At 38.4% G+C, this 16,449-nt stretch overlaps 3 protein-coding genes across 3 annotated transcripts; 2 read left to right on the forward strand and 1 right to left on the reverse strand.

Annotated features, from left to right (window-relative positions):
* Positions 1–10: 10 nt before the first annotated feature.
* LOC103848925 lies at positions 11–3,333 on the forward strand. Its single transcript, XM_009125753.3, has 2 exons — positions 11–2,675; positions 2,790–3,333. Exons 1-2 carry the CDS (start codon positions 2,605–2,607, stop codon positions 3,004–3,006), a joined length of 288 nt encoding a protein of 95 aa, XP_009124001.1. The 5' UTR covers positions 11–2,604; the 3' UTR covers positions 3,007–3,333.
* A 913-nt stretch (positions 3,334–4,246) lies between these two features.
* Positions 4,247–10,818, reverse strand: LOC103848924 (probable inactive ATP-dependent zinc metalloprotease FTSHI 5, chloroplastic). Its single transcript, XM_009125752.3, has 16 exons — positions 9,890–10,818; positions 9,202–9,673; positions 8,558–8,758; positions 8,189–8,482; positions 7,825–8,094; positions 7,457–7,678; positions 7,202–7,375; positions 6,937–7,058; positions 6,557–6,758; positions 6,318–6,446; positions 5,725–6,213; positions 5,558–5,632; positions 5,331–5,390; positions 5,071–5,178; positions 4,872–4,952; positions 4,247–4,609 (listed from the first exon to the last, which is right to left on the reverse strand). Exons 1-16 carry the CDS (start codon positions 10,816–10,818, stop codon positions 4,541–4,543), a joined length of 3,897 nt encoding a protein of 1,298 aa, XP_009124000.1. The 3' UTR covers positions 4,247–4,540.
* LOC103848948 lies at positions 10,814–16,285 on the forward strand. Its single transcript, XM_033290939.1, has 13 exons — positions 10,814–13,479; positions 13,562–13,690; positions 13,793–13,927; positions 14,076–14,210; positions 14,301–14,347; positions 14,446–14,549; positions 14,651–14,754; positions 14,847–15,041; positions 15,123–15,329; positions 15,405–15,552; positions 15,655–15,785; positions 15,865–15,954; positions 16,029–16,285. The coding sequence occupies exons 1-13, from the start codon at positions 11,545–11,547 to the stop codon at positions 16,125–16,127; spliced, it is 3,459 nt and encodes a 1,152-aa protein (XP_033146830.1). The 5' UTR covers positions 10,814–11,544; the 3' UTR covers positions 16,128–16,285.
* The last annotated feature ends 164 nt before the right edge of the window (positions 16,286–16,449 follow it).

Genomic DNA, 16,449 nt, shown 5'->3' on the forward strand with positions numbered 1-16,449 from the left:
AAATTTTGGAATGACTAAGTATCTGCATCCGATGAACAATGGTAAGTTGTGGATTCCACAACATATATGTGAGAAAGTACCATGTTTAGAATTATTTGATTCTTTTAAATTTTTTGTTGTTCTTGGTCTTCATTTTGTGTAGTGTTGTGTGTTTACCCTAATCTCAAATCAGGGTGTTATGGCTGGACCGGGCTCCAATGAAACTTAATTTTTATAGCCAACCATGGGTCCATGTCCAACTACTCGGTTAGTTAAAATGTGATAAATATCCAGTATCTGGATTTTTTCATGTCATGGGTTATACATGATTCTTTAAAAATTTGAACTATTATTTAGAAAACTGAAAGCTATGCTCAGGTCAAACGAATTCCATCTATAAGTTCAAAAATGGAAAGTTAATATTGGTAGATATTTGCAATTCAGATAACAAAAAGCTTTACAATAACATGATGTGGTTTTCTCCAACTAAATGCATCTTCTTCATTAAATAGTACTCCTAAAATAAAATGAAAATATAAATAAAATATTCTGGAAAAAGTGTAAATAACGATTAAAGCCATTAATGTGAATGGAATGGGTCGTGTTCAATCCCATGCTTTAAAAAAAAAATATTTGTGTATTTTCAAGTATAGTTCAAGTTTCTGTGTGTAATGCTTTACAAGTTTTCCTTTTCTTGAAATGATGCTTATATGCTTGATAAGTCGACTAATATCATAAACCACAAATCTCGCATAGTCGCATTACACTACTTTTGTTATTTAATCCACATATTAACAACCATTTGATTGATGTCTGCATTAAATTAGTAAAGAACGAATCTCACATTACACTACCTATGTTAATTAATCCACATAATTACACCTTGCGTTTGTCTCACGTTTGTTAGTGAAGAAAATGAAAGAATTGGATTAAGAAAAATCCATACGTAATGAGAAAATTCACAACTTCTGTAAATACATTATTCAAAAATAAAACGTTTGTTGTGTCTTGTTTTTTTTATATGTACTTCTCCATATAAAAGAATAATGGGAGAGAGAGGTGTAAGTGAAATTAAGAGATCTACCAACTCGACCAGCTCAGACATCTTAAATTAACTTGATGAAGCTACCCTCTCCAACTGCATCATGTTGTATGATTTCTGAATAAAGCATAAAAAGGGTAAATGTCATTTCAAACCAACATTTTCCGGCTATTTATTACTTCTTTATTTACCCTAAAGGTAAAAAAAAAATTCAATGTATTCATTTGAAAAGCTATACAGTAAACTTAAATGATATCCATATTTCAGATATTAATTCTCTTAAAAAAAGAATTAAAAAAGAAAGAAAAACAGTCCAACCCACGGCAGTTTTTTAGACAAGCCCATTAGTCGAATGGTTTAAACCCAATAAAGAAACTTGATGGTTGTGATCGTGGACTCAATGGTACCTTCAACTTAGACCTGATGTTTCATGTTCTGGATTCTGCAAAGCACATGAGAATCCTGATGTATTGCTTCCAAGTTTTTTTTTTGGTAAAATTTATAAGCTTCCAAATTAGTTATTTGTGCTATGTTTCTAGCTTGAATCTTAGCAAACACCGAGTCTCTCTGTAAAAACTACTTACGAGATCAGTACCTGTTAGAGATATGAGATTAAAAGAGGCTACAAGTAACCAGAACAACGGTGAAATGATCAGAGACCAAACAAGAGCAGGACACTGTTATTAGGGTGTTCACGTTTTCGTCATGAACCTAACTTCCACTCTTTATCCAGTTGTTTCATATTACTCTCGTCTGAAAGTCAGAAAATAGCAAATACACTAGCATGCAAAGGATATGAATCTCTCTAAACATGTGAATAATATATGCATATAAAATATAGTAAGAAGTATACAAACTAAAGTACTAATCCGCACATGCATGCAATGACATAATAGAATAAAGAAACAAACAGAGAGCCAGTTGGGGAAGCAGCCAAACTAGAGGTGGGCTACACATATCAATGTTCCCATTGATCACACGTATCTTCCACTGAAGAATCAGTCAAACTTTCTCAAAACTGAAAAAATAAACAAACCATATAATAAAGTTTATAAAGATATGAATAACAGTCTTCAGAGAAGAATCATCTAATGAATAACAGTGTTCATAGAAGAATAGAAGAATCATCTAATGAATAACAGTGTTCTCTACATTGTCTGGAGACTATCTAGACTCTTGAGTCTCAGCGTAGGAGACTTGGTTACTCGTAAAAACGTGAAAAGTAAAGCACAATGAACGCATGGACAAAACAGAAGGGGTCCATGTGGATGTGGTTGGAGACTTGGTCTTCATTTTGTAATATTATATACTTCTAGAATGACTATCTAAAAAAAACGCAGCTTAATGGATGTATACATTGACTTTGTTTTGTATCCATTCTGGGTCAAAGTGCTTCTTTAAAGATTCCACTATCCTATTATTATCCCTTTCAATGGAAAAAAGGAAGAAGTCACTTTATTCATACCTTGTTTATATATACACATGCAGACCAACTACTCTGTCCTTCATTCATCAATATTCCTATCTTCCTTTATCTCTGTTCTATCTAAATAGCACTGAAACATCGTTGAATCCCTTCCAGAATGAATATCGTAATCGAACACAACCCTTCAAGCATAAAGTTATCTGAACTTGGAGTCATGTCATGGCCTAAGTAAGTATCAAACAAGCACATGCTCCGTTCCTAACATGGCTAATTACATCGATTTCTACTTTTTTCTATCCCTTATTTTACTGGTTATAACATGATGATCTCTTTGATAAATAGATGGTCTTGTCAGCCAGGGAAGTATGCATTAGTGTTTGAAGAAAGAGAGACATGCTATTTGGTGAAGGGAAAGGTGAAGGTGTATCCAAAAGGGTCATCATCAGAGTTTGTAGAGTTTGGTGCAGGAGACCTTGTCACCATCCCCAAGGGACTTAGCTGCACTTGGGATGTATCTCTTTTCATCGACAAGCACTACAAGTTCGATCCCCCTGCTTAATTTTTCTTACTTATGATCTAGTTTTTGGTTAGTCTTATCACCAGGAAGCATAAAAGATTATCTATTCAGATTAATAAAGTATAGAAGACAAACCAAAAAAGACAATGCTTAGGATATGTACAAAGCTCCTCCTAGATTATGTTTCTTTGTTTGCCAGAACTATAATCTCAGAGTAAAATCCCTCTAGCTAGTTCAAAGAGACTTAAGGTAAGTGGTTTCAGCTCATGGGGGAGTAACTGTATTCTCTAAGCTTTTGAAAATTCTTTTGAAGTAATAATCAAAAAGTAAATCTCATGGGTTAAGAGTTTACTATACCCTTTTCCATCACAGATAAGAGTTCCAGATTCGTGCTAATGAAACTTGCTAACTTAAGGATTCCCAGTAAACTGATATTGTTCTTTATTCTTAACCGATCATTATCAAAGATTCTTATCATGAGGCCATTGGTTACTATCACTAACAAGTAACAAAAGCATAGAAAGGAACCATTTGAATGAAATAATATTAACATGTGAAAGCATATATTCTAGCAGTATTGCTCACTGACTAGATAAAGTAGAAGAGGGTGTGCTCACAAATCTAACATACTAAATATCAGTAGCAAGCATCTGGTACTCCATCATCAATTATAGGTGCTGATTAAAAAAGAAAATTAAGATGCTACTTTAGGCTGTATACAAATAAGAACCATTACACTTTTTGTATTTATAGAAACACGAATCTCTCTCAGGTATATATTCTCAACTTACAGAATATCCATTGTTATCACAAGTTAGGTATTTACTCTCGTTACAAGACGATTGAAAGCTAACCTTTAGGATTCCAGGAAGATTGAGTTCATCTGAAAGCTATAAAAGGCTCAAAATAACAGTTTGGTCCATGAATCAAAAAGGGAAAAGCAGCAAATAGCATCCTAAAGAGCAATGGTTTCTCCTTAACTCTCCACGGTCGACTAGCATTTCTTCTCTTGAACTGTTGCTTTGGACGAACATTCTCGTTTGAAGGAATCTCATTTCGCTTGTCTAGATCATCCCAACCTCCATATCTAGAACCTGTGCTGTTATAATCAATATCCCCTACCATCCATTCATGGAACAGTATCTGCAGCTAAATCCAGCGGCTAACAGAGGACCAGAATGTATTAAGTTATTAGCTCATCATTTTTATGCCTACGTTAACATATACTGCGACCACTAAATTACGGTTACGTTTAAACTGTGTAATCCTCCAAGCGACAACGTTTCAGAGGACCAGAATGTATTTGGAAGCAGTGATGAATATATTTGTTACACAGACAAGTAGGCAGTAAGAACAATAACAGACATGTCCCAAGAATAATAAGAGATGAGGACAAGAAAAGTTTCAGTTTTAAAAAAAATGAATCTCAAGTCTCAAGCTTGGCAGACTAAAACTAGTGTCCAGTGCATCATCATCTGGTGAGTAAAAGAACAAAAGTTGCAATCCGCAAGAAATTTACTCCAGAATCTGCAACAAAATTTACTCTATCATCAAACTCTATGTTCTCCAAGGGTCTTTAGGTTTGTGTACTAAGAAGCACAGTTTCTGAAGAATCTCCAGCATCAAGGAAGCTCTTTGACAATGGCTGCAACAGGAGCAAATCAAACCATACAAGAGATGTAAGTAGAAAGAAGATAGCTTTTCCTGAACTAGTATCACAATTTCTAGAAGGGTTTTCTATATGCTGGTGAATTATTCGAGTTCATACAAGTATTAACCATTTCTAATCAAGTTAATGTAACTCTGTGATCTATGGTTCAAGGTTTTCAAAATTTTAATTTAGGTTAAATGTTTCTTGTTTTTGTGTTTGTTCGATAACGGTAAGGATTGATGGTTGTAATACTTGCCTCGTTGTGACTAGTTCCAGAGAGAAAGAAAGGTTCCTTCTCCCGAATCCCGCCATTCTCATGAACAAGTCTTTCTAGATCCTGAAAACCAAGCGGAGAAACCAAAATGTTAAGTTTTTTTTTTTTATGGAGAGGTTGTCAGAAACATCTTTCACTTTAATTCAGTTGCACAACGGTCCCAACATCGTGAAGATTTTACCTTATGGGTCAGTATCTCAAATTCGAGCAGCTCCTCAGTGATTTTCTCAAGGACACGGCGATTTTTCAGGAGCATTCCCTTTGCCTTCTCGTACGCTAAATCATAAATCTGTAGAGGAACAAAATGACATTAGAGAAGTTCTACATTTAGCCTTGGACAATGCTTTAACCAACTGAAACGCCAAGCTGGAAGAAAACTGTTAAAGGCTAGAGACATAGCAGTAGTTATGAACGTATAGGAAACTAGAGAGCAAAACAAACCTTTTCGACTTTACTAGCCATTTCGTATTCGTGATGGTTTCCCATACTCAGAGCTGATACCTGCTCCATTGAATCGAATAAACCAAACAGAAAGAAGAGTATAAAGTCAATCAGGTGTCAGATGAGACATCAGGATGAACGGAAACTGAATGCAAGATCGAATCAGTTGTTTCAGACAACTAATCTTGGAAAGGAATACTAATGTGGAATATAAGAAAGACGTTTACCGCATTTGTGGCATAATAGACTGCAGGACTGTCATCAGGTCCCCAGCCATACTGAAGCACCATGCGTGTTGCAATCTGTGGTGCATGCCGCAAATTATAATCATATGGGCGAAGGTACATTTAGTATTTAGACAACAGGTTGGTGCAAAAGAGTAGAAAGACTTTACCTCTTGCGCTTGCGTTATTTCTGAGGACGAAAGAAAATTTTCTTCTCCAGGAGGAAGAAGCATTTGGGAAGCAATGTGAGATCCAAAGCAGAAAACGAGCTTCTTCTCAAGATATGATCTTGATTCCGTATTCCCACTTGCAGAGCCACCACTTGTGACCTTGGTGATTTTTGTGCACCCAATTCCTTCCCAGGAACTAGGCTCAAGCCACAGATTGTCTACAACATCGAAGTTTGGTATTAGAAGTGCGATCAGAGCACGGCCAGCAGCCCAGACAGCATGTGGGAATTTTGTCTCCCTCGTCCAATCAACAGGTGGATTCAAAAGTTCTATTCCATTGCTTATCTGTCCATATGGTTCCATCAGATCAACCACATTCTCCAAATCTTCTTTGGTTAAGTTGAGTCCAAGATGATTAACTAGCATTTTGCCCATTTTGTTGGCAACTTTCGTTTTCCGCAGCCATCGGGGCACTATACGGCTAAACGTCTGTCAATAAAGAAAAAAAAAAGGAATCACTTGATGAAACCAAGCTCAGAAGTGATAAAAAATGGTTTGACAAAAGGCTAAGAAGATGATGAAAGATTGTTTACCGCAAACCAGCTAACATAACTGAGAAGTTCATCTGTGTCCAGAAATTTGCTCCTGAAGGCACTACTTTCGAGAGCCATTGGAACAAGTTTCAGTTCTATCGGTCGTAATAGAGATGTCTTCTCCGAAACCTGAAACCATGAACTGTTAACAAACCAAGACAGTGGAACCAGAGAGTACAGAACAACGAAGAGATATAGGAAAGAGCATATATAAACAACTTTGCACAGCTTAAGATCACCTTACGCCAATCCACCAGATCAATGAGTTCTCTGTCCATGGTTTCTTCTGCAGCATTGTGTAAAATCTTCTCCCTTTCCATTTCAGTTGGACTTTGAAGATGAAATATTCTATCCATACGACCTGGCCTTCTTAACGCTTCATCAATCTGTTTATGATTTCGTGTAGTAGCCATCAAAACTACGCCATCCTGCTTCTCAAAACTGCATAATTATAAATTATAAATTATAAATTATAAATTATAAATTGGATTGACATCAGAAAAGTCAAATGAAGAAAGGAGAAGCTACATGGATTTCTTATGCACCAATTCTTATTGTGTTAAAGGCTATACAACAAATATGATCTTAATTTTCAATCAACAAAGAAACTGGCTCTTACCCATCAAGTTCAACAAGGAGCTGATTAATGAAAGATTCATGATCTTGCTGTTTTGTATGTATGAGCTTCCCACGTACACCAGCAAAGAGATCAAAATCCTCCACAAATATGATAACAGGTGCCTAGTAATAACAACACAAACATCAAAACATAAGACGGCATGGAACTGATGTTACATAAGACTCGGAAACTGATTATCATGAGAGAAAATTAACATCTATGAAAATCATGAATCAACAAAACAACATGGGGTGAAGCAGCTAACCAACTCTCTTGCAGTTTGAAAGAGTTCCCTGACATTCGCGGCACTTTGGCCAACCCATAGTCCAGCCTCCAACTCTTGAGCTTCAACATTAACAACAGGCACTCTTGCTTCGGCTGCTATAGCCAGCGCCAGTGACGTTTTCCCCGTTCCTCTCTCACCAACAATAAGAACTCCCTGCAATGTACAAAAGCATTTTCTGTGAATTAATGCTGCTTGGATTTGGACACTGTCTTACACAACCATAAACAAACGTACCCGTGGTGCACGGGCACCCATCTCCTGAAATGCCTTCGGATTCTGTAAAAACGCCACAACCTCGTTGATTTCTTCTCTCATAGACTCAATGCTAGCAAAGTTTTTCAGTGGGATTGGTGGATTCTTCACTCTCTTCATTCTATCGAATGCAGTTTTTATAGGGTCTACTCCAGCTTTTCTCTTTTGCTTGATTCTCCTTTTTCTAAAAGTAAAATATGATTTCTGCAAAAGAGAGATTTTGGTAGTTAATTGTTAGTGTAAGAAACCTGAATGACTAACAAGCAGTGTAATACTAGCTACAATGTTACTGCTCACTAAAAATTGAGAGCGCTGGGAAGAGAAATATACGGAAAATGAAAGTTACATACCACTCTCCAAAATTTCCGCACGTTTGGATCTCGACGGAAAGGTCCATAGCCAAGAACTCTTGGAATCTTTCTTTTCAGAAATCGGAAAACATGATACACAACATACCCGTACACAAAACTTCGAATTAGAAACCAGACAAACCACTTAAAATCTTCTGTATTGCGGGACCTGAAGTTCATTTCTGCCTCAGACTGCCATTGTAAGTACCACGTTGTGCCAACAGACTGCTCTATTTCTTCCGGCCAAGCCATTCCTAGACGCAGCCTTAGCTGTGTCAAAAAAAAAAGTCGAAATTTTTAAGAGGCAAACTAGACTCATGGAAACAGGAAACTAAATTATTTGAGAGGGAGAGTAAAGTAATACCTGGTAAGGAATGATAAATTCAAGAACTGGAAAAACGACCGCCATCATAAGGTCATCGTTTATATTTCTTATTCTCTCTAGTAGAATGCCCTTTGCCTGTGATACAATCGGAGTCTTCCTCAGTGCGGTAAAGGCTCGAGAAACCACCCTTGTAAACAGCAGAAACTGTTGATGGAGACTTAGCTCTGACATGGGTATCCACATCAGATGAACAGTAGTTGGGATTCCACAAGCAAGCATTTTGAGGTACAGAGCATCAAACCCTCCAAATTTCTCAAATTGCATCTCATATTCCTACAACCATAGAAAAGAGTTATAAACCAAAAATAAGGAATTAATCAAATAAACTAGAGACTTTAATTTGTCTACCTTTAGGTCAACGTAGTACTCTTTGTCATCTCCTTTCAGTGCAACATACATTACAGCAAAATCATGCCTAATCCTGGCACTGTCAATCAGCTTCCTTGAAACTGCATATGGAACAGCCATATGGTCCATCTCCCACCTATCTTTGTCTTCATTATACCAAGTCTTTGAAACAACTCTATCTCGATCCAGGAGAACTTGTTCCTTCAGAGAGAAAACAAGACATATCAGTAACTAATTGGTGAGTGATCAATAAGTTCAGCAAAACACACAGATGTACATACACTTTACAACAAGGTACTCCTAAAACTGTCTCTTCTAAAGCGGTATAGCTATCAACTCAGTTCCACGAAGATCAAACAGTAAAAAGATTCAATCAATGGTGTAAACCAGAAAAAAACTGCTTCTTGCTTGGCCAAGTAAACTGATTTACCTGATAGCTTGCTAATAAGATAACACATAAACTTGCTGTATTCAATAAAAGGCTACAGAATCTACCAAAACCAAGGCAATTCTTGAGGTTTCCACCACCAAAAGATACAAATCTATTGTTTAGCCATGCTAACTCACAAAACTAGGATCGTGATTTATCTACCATGAAACATATAAAGCATTGTATATTTGTATATATTTTAACTAAAATTTACCTGTCTCTGCGCAATATATTGTTTACCAAAATCAACATCTTCTAAAAGTCTCTGTTTCAAATCTGCCTTTGCTTCATCCTGCCACTTTTTCCAACCATGGCGTAGATGGAGCTGGATAGCTTTCGGAACAACCACCTCCTTCTCTCCAAACATCCACTTCACCTCAGCTTCAGGAAAGCCCTTGACAACTTCACCTTCTGGAGTTTTTACAACAAAAAGCTTTTCTTCACCAAACTTTTTCATACGTCCTCTGATACGATCCTGAAGATCTTTCTGCAGCTTTTTCGATTCCTCAAGGCGTTTTTTGATGCGTAGAGAAAAATCCACTGAATCACGATCGAACAAGGGATCAACCTCCTCTAGTTCCAAAACATCAGGCAGTATCACTTGTTCCAAATGCTTTCTTTGAGCGTTCAGTAACTCCTGCTTAATCTCAGACCTTGTGAGTTTCGTAACGGAGCCTTCAGGAATACTGCAAACAGAAAAACAATTGATAGTGTAAGTACATCCTGAAACATTTCTGTCAGAGGGAAAAGACACCAAACATGTACTTAAACTAGGCATACAAGCATAAACAAGATAAATTGGTAAACTAGAAGAGCATTTTACCATCACCATTTAGAAGTGCATTCAATAACATATATATCATCAAAGGGTGTAATAATATTATCTCCACACATATCATTACCTCTCAGAACTTTTTAGCTTCATTTCTCTGTTGAAGCTCTTAACCAACTCCACACACTCTCTTTCAATGAACATAAGCTCCCTAACCCCAAAACTCAAAGTCGTCGTCTCTCTCTTCAAAACCGTATCATCAATCTCATCTATTCTCTCCCATATCTTATTGTACTCTCTCTCCATCACATCCACACGCTCTTCCAATCTCTCCGCTTTCTCCCTATCACCTTTCCCCAACATCCTTTCACTCTCTTTCTTCAACCTCAGAACCTCTTCCACAATCCCATCTGCTCGTTCCATCAACACTTCTCTCTCTTTCCTAAACCGACTCAAATCACTATACAACCCACTCATTATCTCTTTCTCAAGCTTCTCCTTCTCCGCCTTCACTGCTTCCAACGCCGCTCCCACCTCACCAGCGTCTCCGTTCTCCTTTCTCACCTTCTCAACGCTCTTGAGAAGAACCGAAACCGTCTCCAACAGTCTCCGAGTATAACCGGAGAACTCATGATCAATCGACTTCAAAACAACCTCCTTTTCAATCAAAGTCTCTTTCTTTCTCTTCCGTATCACATCGCTAACAAAGGGCAGAGCTAAAGCCGGAGCTTGAAACGAGCGAACCGGTGAAAATCCAATTGCAATACAGAACAAAGCGTAAACTAACGGCTTGGATACAAACTGTATCACGCTCTCTTTCCTCTTTGCGCTACACACAAGCTCACGTGATCTCACGTGAGCTTCAGACTGGTTCGAGCTCGCGAAACCTAAACAGCCTCTAACGGCCACGATTCTTCTAGATTTGTTGGATTCTCTAGACCCGAGCTTCCGGGTTTTGTTGACCCGAGACCTGAGATTCAACGATACTAGACCTGGGCTGAGAGAAAGGTGAGACAACTGTGGGAAAACGGGAGAAGAAGAAGCTGAAATGAAATCCATCGAAGTGAGATTCAACGATAGAATGAAGACATCGATTGATGAATCCGGATTCGATTTGAACTGCTACTGACGACGAGAGTGAAGGCAGTGAGAGAGGTTTATCAGAAGTAGATAGAGAGAAGACCGGTTCTGGTTTAATATAACACAATATTAAACCGGATTATCAAAACCGACTACCGTACCAAATTAATTATAACTATAAACCAGCGGTAGATAACGGTTAAGATCTTCTGGTTTCTGGTATAAGATACTAAACCGATCATCTTCTTCTTTCTACGTTGATTTACTCACAGTCGCACTCTTTTATTCTGGAAAATACAAAAATCAAACTCTTCCTCGATTCACTCCATGTTTCGTTGATTTACACAACATTTGAACTTTTTTGTTCATTGTTTTGATTCGGGAAGATGCAGCTAAACCGACGTAGTTTTGTGATTTTACTTCGAAACGGGGAATGCACACAAGCTGCTCGACGGAAGTCCTCAATGGATAATATATATCGAGGAAAGAGTTGTTCCAAAAGACGCCACGTGGATCGTCTCTATTGTCACGTGGATCTCACGTGATGATAAAGAAAGAAAAGGTTCAACCTTTTGCTGTTATATTGTTTTTTTTCCCTCGCAAAGAAAGTTACCTTCTACCTGAAGCAACAAAAGAAAAAACCCTAAGAATCGCAAGAAACCCTGAGAGAGAGAATCGTTTCCGCTACTCTCTTCTTCGTCCACCATGGATCCTTCCATCTTCGAAACCGCTGAGGAGGATGCTCGGCTCGAGAAGATCGCAAAAGATCACTTCGCTCAAGGAAACCACATCAAGGCCTTGGAGGTAATCGAAGATGCGTTTTCAAAGCGTGGGAAAGACAACGTCCCAGGAATGTTCCATTACCTTCAAGGCTCCATCTTGTATCATCTAGCGAAGAGAGCAAAGAAGAGTGACGTGACGTTCGCGTTTTTGCTGGGTTGTGTGGAACCTTTTACTGATGATTTTGGGCTGCACGCCTTCTCTGCACGTGCATTGTTCGAGATGGCCGAACAGCTTGATTCGGAGTTGTATTACAAGAAGGCTGAGAAAGACGTAGAACTAAGATTATCTCTTTTGGAATCTTGTGGTGAATTGGACCCGGCCGATCTAGAAACACAACGTACACTTGCTAATATAAGCAACGAGGCAGGGTTAAAGATCCTCCACGGTTGTACTGGAAAAAGCCCTGTGCCAGCACTTGAGGAGTCGAAAGAAGCTCGAGGCATGATTATGAGTGACTCCAATAAAGCTGCAGATAAAAGATTGAGGTCGCAGTGGGCGAGTATGAGTGTTGAGGCTAAAAAGAACTTTATGAAAGTAAGCGTTTCGAAGCTTAGAGGTTATGTTGAGAGATTATATGGCGAAGAGGGGAAAAAAGCTTTGGATGAAGTTCTGGATTCTACAAGGATAGACAAGAAATGGAGATTCTGGTTGTGTCGAACTTGCTCACGGAAATTCTTTTATGTTAAGAAGTTCAGGAATCATCTTGAACAAGAACATGGTGCAAAACATAAACGTAGTACGGCAAAGAATATGCCTGAGATGGTAAATGAAGCGTGGGCTGGTATGATATTGGATGGAGGTTGGGAACCAGTGGATGCAGTAGCTGCTGCTGATATGATCAAGACTCGGCTGGAGTCTGTGAAGGAGTTTGTATATGAGGAAGGATGGTCTAAGGACTGGCCTTTAGCTGAAGATGAAGAGCGAAGTAATTTACTCAAGCAAATCCAATATCGTCTTGTGTTACTTTGGGAGAGTAAGGTTCTCTGTTTTGCCACTCTAGAATGGATGATGGAGCTTCCGATTCTTGCACGATTTGAAGTTACCGAGTCTCTTATAACCGAGTGTGGCCTAGTGGGAACACCTCAGCGAATCTGCTTTTGGGACTGTCATGAACTCAAACGAATTCGAGACCTTCTCAAACTCACCAAGTTTGAAAGGGATGATGGTACAGATCTGGTTTGCAGAGCAGTGGAGAGATTATGTGGTCGTACTGGAGTTAAAGAAAAGATCGAGTTTGACGAACAGTTTTCTTTTATGCTACTGGATAAAAGACTGCTGAGAGGCAAGATTGATCCATTCGATGATGAAGGGACAATAGATGCTTGTAAGCATGACTACTACGCCAAGACGCAACCTCAGGGCGATGATATCATAACCTGGTTACTTGACTATCCTTTGATAGATGGGAGCTTTGAATTTCCCAGGTCTGCCAGGGCACACAATCTTGATATATGGGTGGCTATTCTGAGAGCCATTCACTACACCTGTAGGGATTGGGGAACCAAATATGCAAGGAAGTTGGAGAACTTGTATTATGATAAAGTTCTTACTGACGCCAAAAACTTGTGTACGAGAGAAGATGAAAGGAGAAGGATTGCTCCGGAAGGTGAAGCGAACGTCGCATATGCATCTCTTCTAGGTGACAGGTGTGAAGAGTTAAAAACATACAATGGAGATCCTCCCAACGGAAGAAATTTCGTGTTTGCAGTACGGGATGTTCTCGAGAGAGCACCAGATCCCACATTTGATTTCGACGATCTAGAAGCTTCCCTAGATCTTATACATGGGCTTAAAGATCTCAGTGATGGTACGGTGTTAGAGTCCATAGACCATCTGAAATCTGTGGTCACCGACAAGGTTTGTCCCTGATCCGAGTTTTAAATTAACGATAGAATAACATAAGTAAATTGTTATCGTAACGTTATCTATTGACTTGCAGGTTCTACTAGCCGATTCAAAGATTTTACTAGTTGAAAAGTCAAGGATTAGTTTGCTAAACGAGCTCACCAGGCTTTCTGCTTTTGACTACCGGTCTTATATCCGTAACCTGCTCAGACGGTTCATGCGGGTTGGTGGTTTGAAACTTTGGTTTTATAGAAAGAGTTTTCATCTTCGCTCTGATTTTTTCTTTGTATGTACCTTATATTGTGGTTTATGTCCCTTCTTCCAGAACGAGTTAAATGAAATTGTAAAAATGGACGCCTTAGCCAAGGTAGCTGCAGCAGAAGCAGATCTATTATCCAGTGAAAAACAAGAGAAGGAGAAGAAATCAGGGTCAAAGAGCAAGAAACGTGGAGTCATCAAGGTTGTGGAAGATTTATATTATGCTATTTGCTTTTCTGACTTTTTCGGTTAGTTGTGAGAATGAAAATGGTCTTCATGGCGTAACAGAAAACTTCAACGAGCACGTCTTTGTATGTACCTTATATTGTGGTTTATGTCTCTTCTTTCAGGACGAGTTAAATGAAATTGTAAAAATGGACGTCTTAGCCAAGGTAGCTGCAGTAGAAGCAGATCTTTTATCCAGTGAAAAACAAGAGAAGGAGAAGAAATCAGGGTCAAAGAACAAGAAACGTGGAGTTATCAAGGTTGTGGAAGATTTATATTATGCTATTTGCTTTTCTGACTTTTTCGGTTACTCAGTTGTGAGAATGAAAGTAGTCTTCATGGCGTAACAGAAAACTTCAACTAGCACGTCTACTGATATCGAGCAGAATGTCAAACCGTAAGTGCCTCTTCTCTAGATGAAAAATTAGGTTTCGCAAGTTGATAAGTTGTTTGAAGGTTTTCGCTGAGTACCTCGTGTTTCTTACCAATGTTTAGTGAATCTTCTCCACCACTAAAACCTGTGGAAGAAGACTGTGTGGAACCAGAAGATACCCTGAATATTGCAGCCAACACTGACAATCAAGAGGAAACTGCTAAAGGTGACGCTGGTTGTAGAAAAAGCTTCTCAATTGACGAATCTTCTAAACTACTTTGGTTTGAGATGTATAATTTTTTTTTGTTTCTTGAAGTCATCTTCTAGATTTGCAAAATATGCCTGGAGAAGATTTACTGTCGAAACATATGGAGTCACCACGTGTTGCAGCTGCAACCAGATGCAATTTAGCTCTTGACATGACACTGAAGGTAAAGCAGGCACCAACAATTTAGCTCTTGACATAACATTCTAAATTTTGTTTGTTCTCTTCACTTCCTTATTCTTCTTTCTGCTTCTGCAGGCCCTTTGTAAAATCAAGGTTCTTAAAGAGTATTTGGTGCTCAATCAGGATGAATTTGCTGACAACCAGGAAGGACAAGTTCCTTATGCATTACGAGATTTCTTTACCGCTGTTGCCTCGAAAACGATAAAAGAGGGAATGTACAGTTACCTCCTGGGAAACGTACTTTCTTCCCTGGAAGAGGCTCATTCAATGGTTTGTGCAGATAAACTATAAGCTTATAAGTTTATTGACTGTTGTGTTAAAATATCATTCTGATTTTTTTACACATTTCAGTCAAGGGATGCTGCTGAGCTACTAGTATCCATCCTTGAGTTTTGGCCTTGCTGGAGAACTCCAGATATAGAAAGCTGTGTAACTCATATTTTTACACTGGAAGAATATGAAAGAATGAGTTGTAGCAAATGCAGAAAGAATCCGAATTATCCAGAACAGAGTTCTTATGGTGTTGTTGTGTCTGCAGATTCAATCAGAGACCTGAGAGTATGTTTCATTTATTTCCCTCTTTGTATTTCCTTCAGAAACTGATAGTGTTTGTTTATGTGGTTCCATATATAGCGTGCTTTTGGGAAGATGAAGCTCGAGGACATCCTTAAGTTGATCCGCATGGAATATAAAATGCTATGTGACGCAAAAACAGAAGGCTGTGGAAAAACAAACTTTGTTCATCACATTATAAGTAGATGCCCGCCTATCTTCACAATCGGTAAGTTGTGACCATGATCTATGATCTTATCAACTCATTTCATTTGTTATAACGCTATGATAAAACAATGTTGGGTGTTTTGTGGGTTTGCAACATTACTAGTGTTGAAATGGGAGAAGAACGAAACTGAAAAGGAAATTCACGAGACAACAAAGGCTTTGCACAGGGAGATAGACATCAGTAGGCTATACGAAGGCATGGAACCAAACACAACGTACCGGCTTGTGTCAATGGTAAAAATCAGAAAAACAAGGTCACAAATGTTTATCTTATTGTTTCTTGGTTACAGTCTCAGAATGTGTAAAAATGCAGGTTGGTTGTAGTGAAGAAGAAGAATACATCTGCCTATCTTTTAAAAAGAACCAGTGGGTCGGTTACAGACATGAAGCTTTAGCCAAAAAGGTAAAAGACGAAACATTTTTGAAATGTGGACTTAAAGACAATATTGATATGTGTGTGTGGTGATGATGCAACAGGCTGTTGGTGACTGGAAGAATGTGGTCAGGTTCTGTGAAAAAATGAAGGTTCGGCCAGAGATTCTGTTCTACGAAGCTGTGCCAAAGTTAGATCAATAGGGAATGTGAAGGAAGTTTTATTCATACGTTTTCAGTTCATTACTTTTTTACAAACCAAACGTTTTACACTACCAAAAGGAAAAAAAACAATTATACACACTTTTTTTTTTGTTCTCTCAAGTCGCAGAATGAATAAACGTTTCGTCTACTTATTGTTATTGTACTTCTTCTTCGTGCTGTCTCCTTCTCCGCCGCTTCCACTCGAAATCTCACATCCAAACACGTTTCCAAAACACGAGAACAACCATTTTTTACTTCGCCGTTTCTCCTCCTCCTCCTCCTTCACCCTCCTCTTATTAGTTCATTTATTTGTTTCGGGAAG

The sequence above is a fragment of the Brassica rapa genome, chromosome A05 (genome assembly GCF_000309985.2).
Source record: "Brassica rapa cultivar Chiifu-401-42 chromosome A05, CAAS_Brap_v3.01, whole genome shotgun sequence".
Lineage (NCBI taxonomy): Eukaryota > Viridiplantae > Streptophyta > Magnoliopsida > Brassicales > Brassicaceae > Brassica > Brassica rapa.

What these genes read in the sequence shown, in the direction of transcription:
- LOC103848924 (XM_009125752.3), bottom strand. Translation starts at nt 10,818, where the DNA reads ATGGATTTCATTTCAGCTTCTTCTTCTCCCGTTTTCCCACAGTTGTCT. An exon ending in AATTTATCATTCCTTACCAG is followed by an intron (nt 8,095 to 8,188) that starts GTATTACTTTAC and finishes TTTTTGACACAG; the next exon opens with CTAAGGCTGCGTCTAGGAAT. An exon ending in TCTATTATGCCACAAATGCG is followed by an intron (nt 5,391 to 5,557) that starts GTAAACGTCTTT and finishes TCAATGGAGCAG; the next exon opens with GTATCAGCTCTGAGTATGGG.
- LOC103848925 (XM_009125753.3), top strand. Translation starts at nt 2,605, where the DNA reads ATGAATATCGTAATCGAACACAACCCTTCAAGCATAAAGTTATCTGAA. An exon ending in GGAGTCATGTCATGGCCTAA is followed by an intron (nt 2,676 to 2,789) that starts GTAAGTATCAAA and finishes TTTGATAAATAG; the next exon opens with ATGGTCTTGTCAGCCAGGGA.
- LOC103848948 (XM_033290939.1), top strand. Translation starts at nt 11,545, where the DNA reads ATGGATCCTTCCATCTTCGAAACCGCTGAGGAGGATGCTCGGCTCGAG. An exon ending in AGAAACGTGGAGTCATCAAG is followed by an intron (nt 13,928 to 14,075) that starts GTTGTGGAAGAT and finishes CTCTTCTTTCAG; the next exon opens with GACGAGTTAAATGAAATTGT. An exon ending in AGAAACGTGGAGTTATCAAG is followed by an intron (nt 14,211 to 14,300) that starts GTTGTGGAAGAT and finishes ATGGCGTAACAG; the next exon opens with AAAACTTCAACTAGCACGTC.